Source organism: Lutra lutra, chromosome 1 (assembly GCF_902655055.1).
Source record: "Lutra lutra chromosome 1, mLutLut1.2, whole genome shotgun sequence".
Lineage (NCBI taxonomy): Eukaryota > Metazoa > Chordata > Mammalia > Carnivora > Mustelidae > Lutra > Lutra lutra.
The window spans coordinates 15,724,374-15,746,145 of record NC_062278.1 but is presented as its reverse complement, the minus strand read 5'-3'; the positions used below and the strand labels follow the sequence as shown (position 1 = coordinate 15,746,145).

At 39.6% G+C, this 21,772-nt stretch overlaps 1 protein-coding gene across 2 annotated transcripts in view; it reads left to right on the top strand.

The window, feature by feature from the left end:
* The window catches only part of MAP3K7CL (MAP3K7 C-terminal like), a 38,911-nt gene extending 24,264 nt beyond the window's left edge, over window positions 1-14,647 (top strand). The window contains exons 5-7 of one of the 2 annotated variants that reach the window (XM_047721243.1): window positions 2,429-2,544; window positions 13,491-13,700; window positions 13,939-14,647. In XM_047721243.1, the coding sequence (XP_047577199.1) occupies window positions 2,429-2,544; window positions 13,491-13,671 (297 nt within the window). In that variant the 3' untranslated portion in view covers window positions 13,672-13,700; window positions 13,939-14,647. Of the gene's footprint in view, window positions 1-2,428; window positions 2,545-13,490 lie in introns of both variants that reach the window. The other variant, XM_047721254.1, reaches the window with a different exon arrangement.
* The last annotated feature ends 7,125 nt before the right edge of the window (window positions 14,648-21,772 follow it).

The following is a 21,772-nucleotide window of genomic DNA, read 5'->3' as shown; positions in this document are numbered from 1 at the left end:
TTGCTTAAGAAAACCTACTCTATTGCGCTTTAATGCTTTCATACAAATTGAGAGAACTAAAAGTGGTTACATGCCAGGTTGGGTGAAGACAGAGCTTGTGGGAGCTGGAGGCTTGAAGTGACACCTGGCATTCTTTTATTCCCTGAGATACTGAACACTAAGTATTTTTGGATTTTCCTTTTTAAATTGGCACTACTTTTTAATTGTGGGAAATGTTGAAAATAGTGTTATGTGTAAGTAGCATGATCATCCTGCTAAGAACATATGAGGATACTGAATCTATTCTGAAATTCTCCTTATCCTCATATGCCCTTAGCAGCACGATCACACTACCTATACATAATATCTTCAAATTTCCCACAATTAAGAAGTGTCAGTAAATCAGAACAGACAAAAAAAATTCCCACTAGTAAAAAGGATTGCAAAGTAGAAAGCTAAGGGGGGAAAAGACCACTCTGTTCTTCAGAAAATTATATATGTAAATGTATATTCTCTTCTTAAGAGAATTATATATGTGAACTTAAGAAAATTATATATATAACTTTATGACATAGTGTTGTATGTTCACACACAGACACACATATATGTAACTTTCAGTTTTCCCTCTTGATCATAGCAGCCAAGGGCATTTCTTCCTGTACATGGCTACATTCATTTATTTCCTCTTAAGGACATGAACCCTTTGCACAGAATCCTAGAATCTTTTGGCTGTCACATAGGTGACTATGCTGATTTTGTGACTCAGGGACCTACAAGTGGTGGCAAGTTACGGAATGAGCTGAATATAGTCTACGTGATGTTTGTAAGGACAGGAAATAGGATGCAAAGAGTCTTAGGGCCTTCAAGTGAGGACAGAGGACACGGATGATTTAATAGCAACTTGGCTAGGGTGCCCGGAGTAAATTGTTTTCATTCTCCTTACTGTTATACCTGGTAATCTGCCAGGGTAACAGGTGAAAATTGATGAGGGGGTGGTGATTTCTAGGACATAGACCAGAGGAGCCAGGAGTTCTGAATTCCTTTGGCAAGAGCTTTGTTTCATGGGGTGCATTATACTGTAATATTACTGGGCAGTACTTTTCAATTTATTTCTATAAAGAGAGATGATAATGTTCCAACAGGCTGAGTTCATGTTGTAAATGTGTTCATGGGGCAGAAGGGAAAGATTCTCCATAATGCAATTATTATTAGATTTTCCATGAATTTGGATATGAAATGTTCCACATGGAGGTAAATTCCATGCAAATTTATTTCAAATTTTATTTCCTTTAGAAGACCTCTAGTCAGAGGCCTCATGATAAATAAGAGGGGTCATCTTATCTGTTGATCAGACTTTATAGGATTTTATAGAACTTCATAGAATTTCTATTATATCCTGGGTGGGGTTGCTGAATACAATACCTGAAGAAATCTTTGTGCTCAAAGAATATAAAGAGAGGAGAAAGCGGGAAGAAATGCATCACTTCCTAATTTCTGAATATAAAATTAGTGAAAATATGACTTAGTCAGACACATACTTAGATATATAGACTATAACAAGAAAAGGATTCAACCAGAGAGCCCACTCAATAATGAAATTGTTATTTCTGAGAGGTATATGCCATTTTCTGTGAATTATTGACTAGGGTGATTAAAACATTCTTTAAAAGACTATTAGGTAGTGTTTCTTAAGGTAATGTTTTTAATAATGTGTTCCGAAGTAAAAATTAGAATTACAAACTCAAGGAAAGCTAGTTCTTTAAAAAATAACTTCTGGAAAGGAGTAGGATTTTCCACATGTTAAGGGTTTAAAGGCTTTCCCTCCTGGCCTTTGTTTTCCTTGTGGATGAGAGAGAAAAAAAGACAAAAATCCACATTCTCTTTGGCCTCACATGTGACAAGCATTGTTTCACCTGAGGTTTGGGTCTTTCATGGGGTTTGTTAATCCTTTATTTCCAGCCCAGCAACGTTTCTTCAGTTTGTTTGCATTTCTCAGAAGAGAGCCTTTCTCGTAGGGCTACTCCATTCTCCAAGATGAGACTATGCCTCTGGGCTACAGGTGTAGAAAGCAGGGGATAATTAAAGCAGACCACTGAAATATTTCACGGAGTTTAAGATTTCTGGGGAGAAGGAGAGAGTTATTAGATGACCTATTTTTATTCCAGTCATGGCCAATAATGAGCATGTCCTGGGCCTCCCTGTTCTGGCTCAGGCCTGAGAAAGCCCATGAATGACACCGGAAGGTGAATGTGGGGAAACGTCAGCCCACCTCCCTATTTTCAGTCAAGTAGAATCAGCCAAACTCTGTCCAGTGTTGACCAACAATGCTATTCTTATGCAAAAAAAAAAAAAAAAAGTCCCTCTAAAGGACATCAGTGGAGCGAAATCATTGATAATATATTCTGATGCGAAGAAATGGACTGATTTCTTCTTCTTGTTGTTTGTGAAGCCTCTGCCGCCTTGTCATGACTCCGCGGAATCCATGCAGGTGTTCAAACAGCACTGCCAAATAGCGGAAGAATACAATGAGGTCAAAAAGGAAATCGCTCTGCTTGAGGAAAGGAAGTGAGTACTGCCCCCCTGAACGCTCTTGCCTCTGAGTACTGTCTGCGGGTCATGGACCTGGGGGAGGCAGGGAAGGAACGGGCTGAGCTTGAGGGTGAGAGGGAGGGATGGGGGCAAGGGATAGTCTGTGGGTCAGAGGTTACTAGGCCACTTCTGTGTATATCATGCTTGATTACAGAAAAGATCCAAATGGGACTGCTGAAGACAAAATGCTTTACTTTATGGAGTACTGAGAAGAACAGTAGGAAGACTTCTGACCAGAAACTTAAATTTAAAAAAAAAAATTTTAATTTTTTCATACAAAAACTTAAATTTTTAATAAGCATTTTTAGTTCAGGAAATTAAAAATACCAGAATACCACCCAGAGTCACACTATGCTCCCTGTGCATGTGCCCAAAGGCCCCAGAGCACTTTGGCTTGGAGTGAATTTTGATAATGCTTAATGGAGGAGTTCCCGCATCAAGTCGAGTAAGGGAGCCTGTAGGACAGATCTTTGGAATAATGTAAATGTATTAGTCGACTAACTGCATTTTATAGTCCAGTAGCCTGAGGAAGTTTGTTTGTTTGTTTGTTTTAATGTGATAGCTTCCATTACCATTCCAGTTCTGCTGTAGGGAATTATAGAGTCCTAATAATTAAATTAATTAAAGCATTCTAATTTTAATCACACGTAGCTTTTTCTTGCAGAATTCTCCTCCTTTTAATTGCACTGGGTTCTACCAGTGTCTACCCCAGTGATCCCCATTCTTTCCTGCTTTCAAAGCCTCAGACATCTTTCCACCCCAGCACTGTTTAGCCCATCCTTATGTATTTATTAGTGAGATCTTTTGGCTAATATTTGCGTCTCCTACTACATGGTAATTGCTAAGTGCTTTTAATCCCTGAGTGCAGGGAGAGCCAGGTGATGCTCACCAGCATACTTCTGAAGCCAAGCACAGTACATGGGATGCAGATGCTGAATCAGGTTTTGCTGAGTGCCTGACATGTAATCAAAACACGTTTTGATTTTTTAACTTTCGACTTTTTTCCCATTTTCTCTTCCTGAAGTGATACATGGTATGCATTTATTACCTTGTTTTTAAATCAAAGCAAATGAAATATGCTTTGAGAAATTTATAAAATTCTTGGGACTCTTTTAAGACCCTCCCTGAGCTCCCCTCCCCCATCTCCCTCCCCCAGAATGGTGGTTGGATGGAGTAACATGGTGGGGAGTGGTATGGGTTGTAGGGTTAGACCTTGCACTTACTCTAAGAACTCTCGGTTAACAAACTTTTTCTTATTTCCTTTCTGTGTTGTGCTTCCAACATAAAATCATCCCTGGGCTTATGGCTAAAGGGATGAAAAGATGTTTATGAGGAGATCAGAAAAACACAACTTCCCCTCATTTATCTGAGACTTTGGTTTTGATCTGAGAGTTCTCATAAATTGGTTGAAAGCTCAGATTGCACATTTGCACACAATCTGAGTCCTAAAAAAGCCTCTTAAAGGAGCTGAAGAAGCTTATTAATACCCATGGGGAAGTCAGAGGAGGACTTGTATAATCAGTAGCCTATAAATGTATCTCCTTGTGTGTGTGTGTGTGTGTGTGTCTATGTAAACTGTGCTGTTTAGACAGAAAAAACAGGTAATCATGTATCTATTTGTAAACTCTTCAGATAGTATTGGAGGACTTGGCCTATTTCAATTAATCCATGGGTGGCCTTTTTTTTTTTTTTTTTTGGCAATGCCAAATTCACCCACTAAATTGTATGTTTCATAAGTTTACATTTTTGTGTGTTTCATTAAAAAATAGGATAAGATGTACTGGTGACTCATATGGTCTTTTATTGAAAACATATCCTTGCTGTTTCTGCGTAACTAATCTTGTGTTTCCCCTAAGCCTGTTTGAACGTTGGACTTTTCTTGAAACTATGATGTTATCTCCTTCCCCTCCCCCCACTTTCTTCTTAAATAATTGGCTAGATGTACAGCAAAGGCCAAATTCTTTTGTTATCTTTTTTCCTTTCTTTCTTTCTTTCTTTTTTTTTTTTTTAAATAAAGTCTCTCAAATTCTTTTTTCTCTATTCCTGATTCTGCTATTTGGGATTAGGACCTGCTGCTTCAAATCCTGGTCAATGAAATATTAAAACTGGTTTCCCTGCCTATGGTTTCACATTGCTGGAAAAGGACACCAAGTTCTTGGCCTGGCTTGTAAGCTCTAGCTCAGGATGGCCTTAGCAACCCTGTGGAATGTTCTACCTCATCCTTAGTCTTCAGCTATGTTGGCCTATTTGCTCTTCCTGCTCCTGTGCTCTGGTTCACACAACAAGCTCTAGGTCTGGAGCACTGGTTCCTTCCTTTTTGCCTGCCCAAATGCCACCCTCAAGGAGTTCTTAGCCAATATCCCTGCCCAACCAGGGCACGGGGTTCATCTCTCTTACTGGGCGAAAGAAAATACACTGGAATGATTCTTTTTTTCTTTTTTAAGATTTAATATTTATTTATTTGAGAGAGAGAGAGAGAGAGAGAGAGAGCAGGCATGTTCAAGCCAGCTGGGGGAGGGGCAGAAGGAGAAGGAGAGAGAATCTTTCTGGAAGACTCCACACTGAGCACAGAAGCCAGGGTGGGGTTGGACCTCATGACCCTGAGGTCATAACCTGAGTCAAAATCAAGAGCTAGAAGACCAACTAGTTGACTGAGCCACCCTGGAACCCCTGGAATGATTTTTGGGGCATATTTGTGGGCTGGTGTTATCAGTAGTTATCTATTTAACTTTATGTCCTCACTTTCTGCCTGTGCCGAATTCCTTACAAACATGGTCACCTTTGAGCATCTCTTTGTGTCCCAACCACCAAGCAGGGACACGTGCATAGAGTCAAACATGAGTGAGGGTGATTTCGAGTAACTAATTATAAGACATGGTAATACCCTCTATGTATATAAACACTGTAACAAATGTGTCATTTGTAATTTGTAGGGCCCATATTTAAAATACAGAGTTGATATCAGCAATAAGGAATTGCTAGGATAAATTGTTAAAATAGGAAGTATGGTATATCTTTTATTTAATAAATAAATAAGACTGGTTCTCCAGGAGTTCTTGGTGATCACTATTTTCATGAACACTTTACTGAAGCAGAAATTCATTACATAACAGATATTTTCCTGGACATTCTTTGTGTTCAAGCAAGATAAATTAGGTCAAATGGATCTGAATCAATTCATTAGCTCTCTGTGTTTTGATGAATCAATTCATTAGCTCTTGTGTTCTTTCCCTCATTTCATAAAGTGTGGGCAATTATGTTTGTCTCTGGTGATTGGCTAGCATGAGCTAGACCAAGGAGAGATGCTAACTCAGGTACTTTATAAAAAGAGTTTTTCTTTGGTGGAACCATGTGGGGACAGGTGAAGCTGAACTTCTCTCTCATCTCCAGAGGGGGTCACCCTGGATCAAGTTTGGGAGACTTTGCAGCGGGGAGAGAAGAGTTGATTATAACTATTATTTTAAATCATGTCTATTAGATAGATAAAGAGAGTCAAACATTTTCTAGGACTATAAACTCAGCATGTGGTGAATTTAATTTAAAGAATCACTTCTGGCTTATTTGATGTATGAAAAGCTTGTTCTTACTTTTATTGGATTTTTTTTCCTTCTCAATTGAAAAAAATGACGATTTTATTGAAGGCTTTAAAAACTTACAAAGAATTCTGACATCTGTCCAGAATCCCTACTATTATTTCTGCCTCTTTTTAGGCCTTTTGAATGTGAACCAATAGTTTTATAAAATTGCATATATAATAAACATGGAATGTGTACATGCTTTTCTCAATAAATATTGTAAACTTTTAAAATATAACACAGTCTTTTTGTAGATGTAATGGGAAAAAGTGAGAGATAGACATTTTATGACTTCTGAAATTTATCACCAATATTTTGACAGCAAGTTAAAGTATATGATTAAGCTACAATTAGATCTACAACCAGAGTTACAATTAGTAAAGGTGGCTTTGCTCCAGATAGGGTATTTTATCTTGTTCAAAGGAGAAACCATTTGTCTTCTGTATATGTGAAATGTGTGCCAGATGCTGGGGTGTTTAAAAGATTGACTTAGAATGTCAGAAAGAGAGATAAACTCTTAGAAAAGTCAGGATGAAAAATGTTACATAATAAAAGATAACTCTGGTTTTCGGTATGTTCCCAGAATTGTGCTACCACCCTCACAGTTTTAGAGCATTTTCATCACCCAGGAAACAAACCTTGAACCCCTTTTCTCTCCCCCGCTCCAATGGTCTGGAGGTCCACACCCATCTACCTTCTCTCTATGGATTTGTCTATTCTGGATATGTCATATAAATGGAGTCATACAATATCCAGTCTTTTTTGACTGGCTTCTTTCACTTGGCATGATGTTTTCAAGGTTCATCTATGTTGTAGTATGTAGCATACTTTTCATGGCTGAGTACTCAATATCCCATTGTACGGGCAGTCCGTATTTTATTTATCCACCCATCAGTTGATGGAAACTTGGATTGTTTGCCCTTTGGTTAAATAGGAACATCTGAGTACAAGTTTTTGTGTGGAGGTATGTTTTCAGTTCACGTGGGTATGTGCCCCAGACTAGAATGGCTGGGTCATGTGATAACTCAATGGGTAATCTTTGGAGGAGCTGTCAGACTGTTACTAAAGTGGCTACACCATTTTATAGTCCCACCAGAAATGTGTGAAGGTTCTGATTTCTCCATACCTTTGCTGACTCTTATTCTGTCTCTTTGGTTATAGCCAGGCTAGTGGGCACAGAATGACGTCCCATTGTGGTTTTGACCGATGCTTCCCTGATAGCTGAACTTTGTTGAGCATCCTTTCATGGGCTTTTTGGCAATTTTTATGTCTTCTTGGAGAAATGTGCATTCAGATTCTTTGCCCATTTTCCAGTTGGGTTATTTCTTTTTTGATTATGGAATTGAAAAAACTGTTATATAATTTTTTGTGGGTTCAGGCAAAACATAAAAATATGGGGATAACATAAAAATATCAGACCTATATCTTTAGATCTCTTTTTAAAAAGATTTATTTACTTACTTCAGAGAGAGAGAGAGAGAGAGAGAGCGAGCGCACATGAATGGAGAGGGGCTGGTGCAGCGGGAGAAGGAGAACAAGCAGATTCCCCGCTCAGTGGGAATCCTGACACAGGGCTCGATCCTGGGACCCTGAGATCATGACCTGAGCTGAAACCAAGAGTCTGACACTTAACTGAGTCACCCAGGACCCCCTATCTTCAGATCTTTTAAAAATATCATAAAACGGGAGGCGCCTGGGTGGCTCAGTGGGTTAAAGCCTCTGCCTTCGGCTCAGGTCATGATCCCAGTGTCCTGGGATCGAGCCCCACATCGGGCTCTCTGCTCAGCAGGGAGCCTGCTTCCCCCTCTCTCTCTGCCTGCCTCTCTGCCTACTTGTGATCTCTCTCTCTCTCTCTCTAAAAAAGAAAAAAAAATCGTAAAACGGTGATTGAAAAAGCAACATCTCATTGAGGGAAACATATCAGGATGGGGAAAAGGGAGCAGATGTGATTGGTAACAGCATTGTCTAAAAATAGCCCTGTTATGATTTGTTTTCAGTCATGACATTTAATTTGTTCTTTATTTTCCAGTAATGATAGATTTTTATGTTTAACCAGAAACATTCATTTCTTTAGGACATTCCTGATGGTAGAGATTTTTAAGCTGTGTTCTGGGGAACATTTCAAAGATTGGGGATAGAGCAGGTGTCATGCAGGGAACTGTCTAAAGACCAACCAGAGAAAGTCCTATCTGGTCGGTTTTATTTGTTTCACTTCAGGGTGAAATTTTCCTTGAAAAATGGTATCACAGCTAGAAAATATTGAAAACCAAACTTCACTTTTATATTCCAAGCATTTAAAAAAAATTCTTTAAAAAAATTTACACAGCCCCCAGAAATTAGCAAATTTATTGTCCTAAAACAATAGTAAATGGAGATATTTCTCCATAAGTGTTTGCAGTGTAACCCCGTCACCCAGTACCAGCGTATGCCCTAGTCATCATGATTTGGGCCTTTTATGCCACCTAATTATCTGATGTTCAGTCTTCTACCGAGAATCTCATCCCTCAGTATCTCTCCTTCTAATCTCTGCCTGGAACCGTAATAAAAGGGACAGAATATTTACCACTTCTCAATGAGAGTGCCTTTAAGTAGATCTCCCTGGCTAAGGAAAGAGGCTCCAATCTTTGGGGCAGTAGAATGAGGAAGTTTTTGCCTTTCATCCATTCCTATTCCAGGATTAACTCTCCCTCTCTCTCTCTCTCTCTCTTTTAAAAGACTTTATTTATTTATTTGACACACACATAGAGAGAGAGAGGGAGAGAGAGAGAGACAAACAAGCAGGGGAGCAACAGACGGAAGGAGGGAGAAGGCTCCCGCTGAGCAAGGAGCTTGGTGTGGGCTTCGATCCCAGGACTCTGGGATCATGACCAGAGCTGATGGCAGATACTTAATCGACTGAGCCACCCAGGCACCCCTCCAGGATTAACTCTTTGTGGGGTGACCAAGAGGGGAACTCTCCATTTCCTCTGGGGTCGTGGTTCTTAACTAGACCAATTCCTCAGTTCCCAACCCCTGGTTATGGGCCATGGCTGGACACATTTTTGGTTGTAGTGATCGGGGAAGGGGAAAGATGCTACCGGCATTTAGTGAATCGAGGCCAAAGATGATGCTAAGCCTTCTGTGATGCCTGTGGATAGAGCAGCCTCCAATCACAAAGAGTTTTCCGGCCCAAAAGATTAATTGTGCCAAGAGAAACTCTAGAGCAAATCTCACTTCTTCCTGTAAGAAGTGTTGCCCTTTGCCTCCCAAATGATGTAATACATTTATTTCTTATGCGTTATTCATTCGTAGGGCTTCAATCACCGCAGTCTAGACTGTGCTTTGCAATTCCAATTCAATACCATTGATTGTTCCCCCCGCCACATAAAATGAAGGTAGATTTTCACATCCTTTTTTGCCGTCTTGAGGCATCTGCTGCTTTTTTCCTGTGTATCAGTGCTTGTACTAGAACACACATCTTTTAAGAACCACCAAGAGTGCAGTCTAAATCACTGTTTCGAATAAAATTCTCCCCATGAGGAAGATAGTATTTTATCACATTATCATCCAGAACTCTTTATCTCATTATGGCAAAAACATCTTAGATTTTGTCTTTTCCAAATAAAAGTCTTAGTCATCTTTGAAAGTCCCAAGAATGATGATAGTGGTCTTGCCAGAAACAGGTGAATTCATGTTTTAATTTTGGAGTTAGTTTCCACAAAGTTTCAAAGTTCTCTTCACTTGCACTTTCCCTTCCTCCATTTGTTGTAGCAAAAAAACCAAAACAAACAAACAAACAAAAACTTTTCCAGGCATACGGCGTAGGATGGGGATGGCAGATGATCTATGATGGACCCAAGGTCAAGGCCTTTCTATTGCTGAAGTACATCATGTTGGAAACTATATTATAGGTTCTTGATTTCAGAAATAGGATTCCATGGGGCACCTGGGTGGCTCAGTGGGTTAAGCCTCTGCCTTCAGCTCAGGTCATGATCCCAGGGTCCTGGGATCAAGCCCCATATCAGGCTCTCTGTTCAGCAGGGAGCCTGCTTCCTCCTCTCTCTGCCTGCCTCTCTGCCTGCTTGTGATCTCGCTCCCTCTGTCAAATAAATAAGTAATATCTTTAAAGAAAAAAAAAAAGAAATAAGATTCCTATAATGATGGTCTCCTACCCCCTTACACTGAAGGGAGTGCTAGAAATGATAAACACACAATCAAAGGCAGGGCCACATTTTAGCCAATTATAGATATTGATTTGTTCCTCAGATCATCTGTGTATAAGATTGTCTCCATAGCTTGATGTACCAGGTTTAATTATGATTTGCTAATGGATGAACATAAACATGTCTATATAGATATGTCTTGTACAGAAGACAACATACATTTTGACAGTATTCATTGAATATGTATATGTTTGCTTATCAGATACATCAAACTAATTTAGAAACCTATCATTTGAGTCCTCTTGATTCCAGTAAGGAAGAGATTATTATTGACTTTCTCCAACACAAGAAAACTGAACTAGACCATCATGATCATTCCTTTTAGTTGCAGATTCTGTGATTTTGTGATTTAGCTTTTCTTACCAGTTAAAATTAATAACAGATGTCTTGAGGAGTCTTAAGCAAGGTCAGATATGGAACCACAACCATCGCTATTGTTATACCTGGTACTCCCAATTTCCAGACCATGATTTGAAAGCAAAACTCTATTTCTATGTGAATTATTTGTGTCACACAGTTCATTTGAGTTTTAAGTCTTATTAATTTCTCTAGGACAGTTACATAAGGAACTTTACTAATACTTAATTATTGACATTTCCTGCTTAAACTCTGCTTAGAGGCAAAGAGCCATAAACATTTAATGAGAAGGATAGGTTTGATTTTTGGCTCTTTCTTATGAGTTAGGTGACTTTTTCCAATAAGTTAAGCACTGTGCATTCCCATTTCCTCTTCTTTAAAATACACGTGTTTTGTCTCTGAGGTATCTTACTCTTCAATTATTCATTCAGCAAGTATTTATTAAGAGCCTTTATGTTCTAAATACCATGGAAAATTCAAAGATCAATAAGAAACCTTGTGTATTTATATAGCAGTGTTCTAGCTTATCTTCCCTTTGTCCCCTTTGGGCACTTTCTTTCCAATGCCTAGTTTTGTTCAGTGGTCATCAAAGTCGGTGCACAAGGCAGTGCACGGGGTGAAGGACGAATATACAAGAACTTCAACTCTGATTGGTGTTTTGTCCATTTCCTGGGTAACTTTTTATTTTGATACTTTCAAACTTACAGCAAAGTTGCAAAAATGATATAAAGAACTCCTGTATATCCTTTGCTGGATTCACTAATTATTCAAAGCTTCCCCAGTTGTATTTTATTATATAGTCAACATTGCATACTACTGGCGTTCTCTCTCTCTCCCTCTTTCAGTGAGATGAGATATTTATCTGTCTGCAATCTATCTATCTATCTATCTATCTATCTATCTAATCATGCCCCATTGCTCTAAATGCTTCAGTACTTCAGTATTTTCTAAGAATAAGGACATTCTCTCATTAACCATAGTACCATAATTACAAATTAAGAATTTCAGTATTGATGCATTACTACTACTTAATCCATGCTTAAATTGCATCAATTTCTGAACAATGTCCTTCACAGCAATTTTTTTCCAGTCCAGAATTGTACATTGCACTTAGTTGTCATTTTTCTTTAGTTTCCTTAAATATGGAACATTTCAGACTAGCAATTTGAAGACTACAGGCTAGCAATTTTGTAAAAATTTCCATCAATTTGAGGTTGTCTAGTGTATGCATTTTTGGCAAAAATACCAGAAAAAGGATGTGTCCTTGGTTCCAGCGGTATCTTATTTATCTCCTTACTGGTGAGGTCAAGGTTGGTCACTTGGTTAAGGCAGTCTTCCAGGTTTCTTATGCTTTTACCTACAGAGAAGGAAATCTGACACATGTTTATAGGCAAAGAATTTGGTTAGATCTAGTTCAGGATTAATTAACTCATATAAGGGGAGTGGACCTGTTTTGGGTCGTCATGTTTGATGAATTTAAACATAGACTGGGAATCTTCAGCTCCTTATTATGTGTATTTATATCAATGAATTATTTACATGCAATTACTGAGAACTGAATTTGTTTAAGAACTTATCACTACAAGTTCCTTCCGATAACCTTAGCCTACCTCCTGAATTCTAGAGTCAGGCCAGCATGAAACGTAGATACATTGTTTGTTAAATAGGGCTGCACAATACACACAAGCAGCAGGGAAGGAGATGGAAAATAATATTTGCAGGAAGGAGTTGGATTCTTTAGTTCAAAGAAGCTTAATAAAGATTTGTTAAGCTCTGAAGTAGAAAACAAAGGAAGACAGTATTTGAATTTGGAAGACAAAGGCAAGGTAAGAGACAAACTATAGTTCTACCCACAGGACAATAGATCCCGTCTTAAATAATAAACTCACTTTTGGGTTTTTTCTGCCCTAAACTAATTGCAATTTTTATGATCTGTTACATTCTTTTTAAAAAAATCACTTTTGTTTTGATCATTGAAGGACTCATTGAGCTTTTTGGTCTCTATTTAGTATTTTGGAGGTGTCTGTTTGAGGTTCTAGAGTAAAATAAAGTGTCTAAAAATCATGAAGCTGGAAAAGCTAAAAGGAAGTCACTGGAAGCCAGTAGAGATGGTGAAATTCAGGAAAGCCAAAGGAAACGTTCTGCTTCCATTACGCTGTCATTGCACCCTTTAATTTGCTTGCATTAACTCTTATGCTCTTTTACTGGGTATTTACCCCAAAGATACAGATGTAGTGAAAAGAAGGGCCATCTGTACCACAGTGTTTATAGCAGCAATAGCCACGGTCGCCGAACTGTGGAAAGTACCAAGATGCCCTTCAACAGACAAATGGATAAGGAAGATGTGGTCCATATACACTATGGAATATTATGCCTCCATCAGAAAGGATGAATACCCAACTTTTGTAGCAACATGGACGGGACTGGAAGAGATTATGCTGAGTGAAATAAGTCAAGCAGAGAGAGTCAAGTATCCTATGGTTTCACTTATTTGTGGAGCATAACAAATAACATGGAGGACATGGGGAGATGGAGAGGAGAAGGGAGTTGAGGGAACTTGGAAGGGGAGATGAACCATGAGAGACTGTGGACTCTGAAAAACAACCTGAGAGTTTTGAAGGGGCGGGGGGTGGGAGGTTGGGGGAGCCGGGGTGGTGGGTATTAAGGAGGGCACATATTGCATGGAGCACTGGGTGTGGTGTAAAAACAATGAATTCTGTTATGCTGAAAAGAAATAATAAAAAAAAAATCTTGTGCTCTTTTCCTCACCCATCCCCTGGATCTTCAGAAAGGAGCTCATCGCCAAGCTGGATCAGGCAGAGAAGGAGAAGGTGGATGCCGCTCAGCTGGCTCGGGAATTCGAGGTGCTGATGGAAGAGAACCGGACGTTGAAGTTGGCTCAGTCCCAATGTGTGGAACAGCTGGAGAAACTTAGAATACAGTATCAGAAGAGACAGGGCTCGTCCTAACTTTGAAGGATTCAGTGTGAGCATAGAAGGTTGGTGACTGCTGTGTGCTGGCCAAAAGATTTTTATTTTCAAGGGCTAGTGTGTAAATGTTATTATTCCTTTTTATTACCCACATGGCAGACGTCTATAATGAATTTAATGCTTGCCCGATCGAGTTTGACAGAAGGGATATTTTATTTGAAATAAGATGATTAAAGCAAACCTATGGCCATATATGTTTTCAGAGATCAATTATTCATTCCAAAGATTTTTTTTTTTCTTCTTTAGGAAGATGTGATCACCCTGTACATCAGGGTACAAAATGAAGGAAAATAGAATATTGACTGACTCGACTAAGAATCCTGAACAGAATTGAGCCATGAAACAAACTAGCGAGAGGCTTGCCACAGGTTCATATCCGTGTATCTTTAAACTTCACATCTTGACTCTTTCAACTGTGTTCAGACCTGAAGTCAGAAATGTCTGCACACATATTTATGTTCACCAAAGTTGGGTTAAATCCCTCAATGATTGATTGTACTAAGAATAAATGCTTGCCTATCATAAACGCTTTCTCATGAAAATATTAGCAGAAAGCATGTTTGTGCCAAAACCACATCTGCCAGTGCTGACTTGCTGTTGGAATAAAAGGCTGATAAGGCTGCATTTCTTTTACGCCATGTTATCAACCAGTAAACATCTCTGCCTTTGCTTGTGTGTGTTCTGGGGGCATGGGTGGGGGGGGGATGGAAAAGTATCGTTTGGACATGACTTTGGTGAGTTCCCATGAAAACATCAGCAAAACTGTAACTCTGACTTTGTTTTGGATTTGAGGAGGTATTTTGGATCAGCAATAACAAGTAGGATATATGAATAAATTCAGGAATAAAATGATCTTTCCCTTGTTCCACCTATCACTGTCTTTCCCCAAACTGATCTCTTTGTTTTATGTCCATTTCTATTCATGTAACTTCTTTTTCATTAAACATGAATCAAAACTGTCAGTCTGTGTTTTGTCTCTTTCTGAGCTTCTCTTAGGCTAAAAATTAGTTGGGTTTGGTTACGCCGAGTCAGGCTGTGTTCTTAGTTGTATCTGAATGTGTGGAATAAGCAGTGAAGTCCCTTTTCTTGGAAAGACTGTGGTTTCTCACAGGAATCATTCAGAGTTGTAATATTTAATCTGATGCATTAGTATCTTAAGGTATTTTCCAGAAAACATAAAAGAGAACAGTTGATTATGCCAGTATGATGGCTTAGAAGAGACCAGCTGTTATGGGGCAGGGGAAGATTTTACCCCGGGGGGAACATGTGGCAAAGTCTAGGGGCATTTTGTTGTTGTTGTTGTCATGACCAGGTTCAAGAGTTGCTACTGGTGTCTAGAGACTAGAGGTCGGTGATGCAAGGACAACACCCCAACTACAGAGAATCATCTGGCCCAATGCACCAATGATGACAAATTTGATACACCCAGGACCAGCCTAGTCACTGGGAAGCACATTGTGGGGTCACAAGTTTCTTGCCATGTGCTGCAGAGTCTATGACGTCCTTCAATCTCCTGACTCTCAATTTCCTCATTTGTAAAATACAGCTTTTAGATAGATCTCAAAGTTTTTAATGTTACATGGGCCTATTCACCCTGAAGCTGGTTTAACATTTGACCAAAAATGAAAGTCTCTATTATCCCGGTAGAACCTTCTTCTTTAGTAACCCCAAGGCTCATAGATACTAATACAAAGGAGGGATTGTCCACTAAGTTTCTATAAATCCAGGATTAATGAACTGAGGGGATGAAGAGTATGTTACCAACATTTACACACAAGAATTTGTTTTTGGTCACTGCCCATCTGAAGATAGTTACATCTATTGCAGAATTCAAGCAGTCATGGCCCCTTATAGATAATGGGGAGGAACAGGGAAATACAGTTCCAAAATATCTTTGCTCATCAGAACGAAAATAATTTTGTTTGTCAAAATGTTTGAACACTACTGGTAATATATTAAGGAGACACTGAATAAAGAGTTTTCATGTCTGTGCCAGTCTCAGCCTGAAAATTTACTATGTGCTTCCAAAAGGTATCTATTCATGACTCAAAAGTAAGAATTTCCTTAGATGTGTGTGTGTTATTCATTGAAAATATGAAAACATCATCTACTTTTGAAGCATTATCAGAGCCATCCAAAGGTAAAATATTTTACATCGTCAGTCCCATCTATTTCTTCATTTGGCAAATTTCCCCAATCTTACTTACTGCTGCATATTACTGATATAACCCAGAATCATTTAAGGATTTTCTCTCTTCAAATACATTTACTGTATTCTTGCTACTAGCAATAATGAAAATGTTACGGAGCATTAAAAAGGAGCACAGAGGTCCTATTAATATTAAGTGAAAATTACTTGCATTGGAGCTAGAATTCAAGGAAAATGTAGCCTGTATTACATCCTGCAATTGCTCTACAAAAGATTCACTGTTTGTAGGTCCTTTAGTTTATGTAGATGTGAAAAGAACGTGGTTCTGTGTGGCTAGAAGTCAAATTTCTCATCATCAGTATGGGCAGACCATGTTGCTCTATCTCATTCTGGTACCGGGCTGGGATGTATCATTAAGGCAGTACAAATAAGGAAATAAAAACCATCTGGAATTCAAACTCAATTCAACAGAAGTTTATTATACACTTTTCTGGTGCAGGGCAGAGGAACTACAATAGAGGATGTAAGAATGAGTGACATAGTCCCAGCCTTCGTTGTGCTTCCAATTTAGTAACAGAAATAGCACACACATTCTAGTTCCTGGAACACATGAATAAACACGAATGCAATAAGATAAATGGGGTTTGTAGTAGGTGCTCAAAGAAGAAAAGAATGGCATAAGCAGGAGGACAGTGGTTGGGAAGCACAGAGCGAGGGCCACACATTTAGGGGCAGTAAGTAGTCTTCTTGTAGAGTGTGTATGGGGGGTCGTGGAAAATTAAGTTGGGCAATTCCACTGGGCTCTGGTTGTGGGGGGGAGTTTGGACAAAAACGTTTTGAAATGCGGAAGGCTTAAAGATATTTCACGTGGTTGCAGAACATGGAATGGGTCACACAAAACAGATACCAGAAGTACGAGGAATTGTCAGGAGGGCAGTAGGAAGGAGGGAGCAAGACGGAGAATGGTAGCAATGGAAGTGGAGTCACAGTCTGGGAGGGATGGAGGGATGTGAGAAGCAGAATCAGTGTGGCCCGGGGGGGGGGTTTGTGTATGTCATTGAAACAAAGAAGATGAGAAGTAATATTTAATGAGCCCCATTCTGTGCCAGATGGTGCTAGGTGCTTTATATAGGCTGTATTGTTTAATTCTTACAATAGCCTGAGAGGTAGCTAGAATTAAACCCAATATCCAAAACCAGTGACTGATATTAGAGAATTTGTCCAGAGTCCCCTAACACTGGGATTGAAATACAAAGGTTCATTCCTTTATCATTTAATTCATTCTTTTAACGATTTCCTGAATGCTGTACTTTGCCAGGCATTCCAGAAGGTGCCAGGGATACAACAGTGAAAGAGGGAAACATGGGTCCTGTTCTCAAGATACCCTTGGTCTAGTAAGGGAGGTAGACATTTACCCAAAAGTAGTCTTGGGTTAGTCTTAAAATACATCCAAAAATCCCTTCCAAAGGAGGAGCTTAATTTCCCTGCCCTTCAGTGTGAGCTGGACTTGAAGACTTGTTTCTAACAAACAGAATGGAGGAGTAGAGTATGTGACTTCTAAGACCAGGTTATAAAAGACCTAGGGCTTCCTTCTCCTCTGTTTTCTTGGATCACTTGCTCTGGGATGAGCCAGCTTCCATTGTTCTGAAAAGATTCAAGCAAGTCCTGGAGAGGCCCACATGGTAAGGCAAACTGAGGCCACACTAGTGAACCTGGAAGCAGACCCTCCATCTCCAGGCAGGACTTCAAATGACTATAGCTGGGCCGACATCATTCTTCTCTCTCTTTCTGTTTCTTTCTTTCCTTTTTTTTTTTTTTTTTTTTTTTTTTTTTTAAGAGAGGAAAGTGGGAAGGGACAGAGGGAGAGAGAGAATCTTAAGCAGTCTCCACACCCATCTCCATCTCAAAATCCTGAGATCACAATCTGAGCTGAAATCAAGAGTCAGATGCTTAATTGATTGAGCCACCCAGGGACCCCCTGGTTGACATCTTGATGCAATGTAACAAGACTCTGAGCCAGAACCATCCAGCCAGGCTGCTCCTAGATCCTGATTAGCAGGAACCAAGAGATAATAAATGTTTGTTGTATGAAACCACTACATTTCAAGGGGATTTGTTATGCAGGAATAGATAACAGATATACCATAGAAATGAGGTAAGTAAATGCCAAGCAGAAAAGAAACATACTTTATGAATGCACATATGAAAGAGAATCTAACTGAGATAAGGAGTCTGGAATGATTTCCTAAAGGTGAAAAGTACTGAGCTAAGATCTGGTGGATGAATAAGAGCTTAAGACACAAGTGGAGACAAGTGGAGGAAGGCATCTAGACAGAATAAAAATGTGCAAAGGCCCTGTGGCATATTCAAAGCCTTGAAGGAAGACCAATGTGGCTGATTATGAAGATGTTGAGACAGTGTGATTTGGGATGAGGTTGAAGAATAAAGCAGAAACTTGAAGATTACATTAAAAATTTTGGCCTTAATCCCAAAAGCATTAGGAAGTCATTGAATTTTAAGCACAGAGGGTACCATGTGAACACATTATCTTCTACAGTGACATGTTTTAAGAGTTTTTCCTTTTTAAGTTACCTTACCTTCCATTGTTGGAAATGCTATAGAGGGTATTTATGCTGTATGTATTTGGCCAGCTGGCCAGAAAGTCAGAAGATAGGGTTAGTTATACAGGTTATCGCATACATTTTACTTGATAAGTCATTTCAATGAATATTTTTCTCCTTAGAGAATAATAAACCCTCAGTAGGATCGTGTGTCCTGACAGAATAAAAGACAGACTGAGTTACCTTCACAGTCATCATTAATATGTTTAATTTGATGACACTAATATTCCTGCTTTTCCATGACTATTTCTACCCCCCACCTTTTAAAAAATGTTTAATAAGTTTCCAAGCCTAGAATGGGCAAGAGAATACTCTGAAGCAATTCGAACTTCTAAGACAACGTTTTCACCCATCTTGTTGTTTTAAAGAACCATAACAGAGCTGAGAGTAAAATTAAATCACACATGAACATAGAAACTCAAATGCACATAGTCCAAGGTGAAATAACCATGAAGCTGATAGCATGAACCATTAGATTCCTTGAATACCCTTCCAGTTCTGACTGTCCATATCACATCATAGGGAGAATATATTATTTCTCACGGTTACCAAGAAATGCTCCCTCAAAGAGAAATGAATGTCTTATACTCAAAAAGGTTTTAAGTTACAGTGTTAAAATCTTAAGTTTCATTTTGCTCTTGGAAACCTTGAAAACATTCCTTCCTAGTCAGTCCTTGTGTGTGGGTGGCTTTTGCGAGTGTAGATAATATGATAATGATGGGGGAGGCGATGGCCTGAGTCACACAAGCCAGAACACACAGTTGTTCCCTCTGGAGTTGGTCTTTTAAAAACTCGTTATTGGCTGCTTTTGGACTAAGGCGTTCAGGATAAGAATTCTGAGCGGAAGGACAGGGCCAGTGTGAATAAAGGAGGAACCAAGCTTTTCAACAGTGGAATGAGAGGAAGAATTCGCATTTGCAATCGGCTCCTCTGAACCAATTTTGTCTGTCACTGAACATGTCCGGGCAGTGGCTCTTCTCTCAGATCTGACTCTTGGAAAGGGAAAGATAAAGAGATAGCAGGACAACGTAAAATTATGTGTGAAAGAGACTGTCCTCCCCGTCCCTCCCCACAGCTTCTTGTCTGCTCATTTCTCAAAAATGGAGTAAATACTGAACATGCTGACTTTCCCCATCATTCCTGTAAATAAGGATATGACTCACAAGCCCTGCAATCTTTAGAATGCCATAGATACTATGGTGATTTGATAATTTAAAAATAGCTGGGAAAAAGCAAGAAATCGGCCATGGGTAAGTAGGGATGGTTTCTTTCTTTCTTTTTTTTTTTTCTCCCCACTTTTGTTTTTGTTTTTCGTTTAACTTGCAATTGTGTCAAGCCCCAAGTATCCTGACAACATCTGGTTTACCAATCAAATTTTAGGGTTTTCTGGGAACTAACACGGTGAACACAGTGGTCAGATCCTAGGTAAGAAGCAAGACTCAAGACTTTCCAGGAGTCACTGTGGTCTACAGGCAAATCTCTAGGATCATACGTTCGTTTCACAGAGAGAGATGAGTGTTGCGGCATTTGAATACACTGGTCTGCACCCCCAAACTGTTGCACGACCGTTGCAACATTATAAATACAGATATTTAGGGTGCTAATTATAATAATAGCTGTTGAAATAGCAGTAACTGTAAAAACCTACTGATTGGGGCGCCTGGGTGGCTCAGTTGTTAAAGGTCTGCCTTCAGCTCAGGTCAAGATCCCAGTGTCCTGGGATTGAGCCCGTTATTGGTCTCCCTGCTTGGCAGGGAGCCTGCTTCTCCCTCGCCCACTCCCCCTGCTTGTGTTCCCTCTCTTGCTGTCTCTCTCTCTGTCAAATAAATAAAATCTTAAAGAACACAAAAAAAACCAAAAACCTACTGATTGGCATTCACTGATTTTTAGCTAGCTGATCCAGAAATGGGAAGTAAGGAACCTCTTTATTAGTGATGTTAAAATCCCCAAAGCAAGACTTTCTGCAAACCTCGTTTCAGTTTGAGATTCAATTAAGGTACAGGTGAGGAATTTCCCAAATCTCCCTCTTACCTTGTATAATCAATGTCGTGGTAGGGAACAGGAGCACATTCAAAAGGGGCCAATAGAAGAGACCTAACGAAGGGAATATTGACAAAGCTGGGGGAGAGTTAAGGGAAACTGGGAGGGTTGGTGAAGCCCTGGGGACTGGCAGCCTCCGGAAAGTCTCTCTTAAGCTTCCGAAGATGAAGTGGGGAAGAAGCAGGACTAGGACTTGGCAGAGACTGTGTCTGGAGGGGAGGTTTCTCCGCATCACATCCTCAAGAACTTGTGCTTTGGTGGGGACGGGAGGCCACAGGGCTCCCAGAGCTTAGCAGGGAGAGGCCTGGGCAATAAGTACTTGTCCTTCCCTCTTCTGCTGGTGGCTCCCAGGGCACAAACCCAATCACAAGTCAACTTTGTGGCTTTAGTTCAGATAGGCAGACGTCTGTGTCCTGTCCGTCCCCCCCCACCCTGCCCGGGAACACAGCAGGAGGGAAAGGCAGGGACAGAGGATCAGCAGGGGCACATGGAGGGTGTTTAGCTCAGATGACCAACAAGCTAAAAAAGGTAACAATAGCTCAGAAGTGCATAAGAAAGTAGGATAGCACGCTTGTGATTTTAACCCAGCATTCTTTCTACTTTGTAAACCCCATTAAATGTCCAGAAACACAAACCAAGAGGGCCCTCAGCTCCTCCTCCCTGAGGAGGGATTAGGGACAGGGATGCCAGACAAATACGAGATGCCCAGTTAAAACCGAATTTCAGAAATCAGATAAACAATGAATAGATATATAAATATATATAGTATTAGTATGTCCCAAGCACTGCGTTAAAAAAAAAAAAAGCTGCTTATCTGCTGTTCAGTTTTAACTGAGAACTCCAGTATTTTTAACTGGATAAATCTAATAATCCTAATTAGGGAAGGTGGTGAGGAGATGGGTCTTTGGGTGTACCCTGCCCTTTCCCAACCTCGACCTTAACTGCCATTTGTTTAGAAGAAAGTGCTCTGGAAGTAGAATGTGGTATAGGATTTCTGAAACCATGCTCTTGCAACATCAGTGTTTGACGTGTGAAGCATTAAAAAAAAAAAAAAAGGAGAAGAAAACACTGTTTCATGGTCAAATAACTTAGAGTAACACAGGGTTAAAGTTAAAGAGCTCTCCCAGCTTTAGGCTTTCTCCTGAACTTTATTTATTTATTTATAGATTCTATTTTATTTTTATTTATTTATTTTTAAAGATCTTATTTATTTATTTGTCAGAGAGAGAGAGAGTACAAGCAAGGGGGAGCAGCAGGCAGAGGGAGAAGC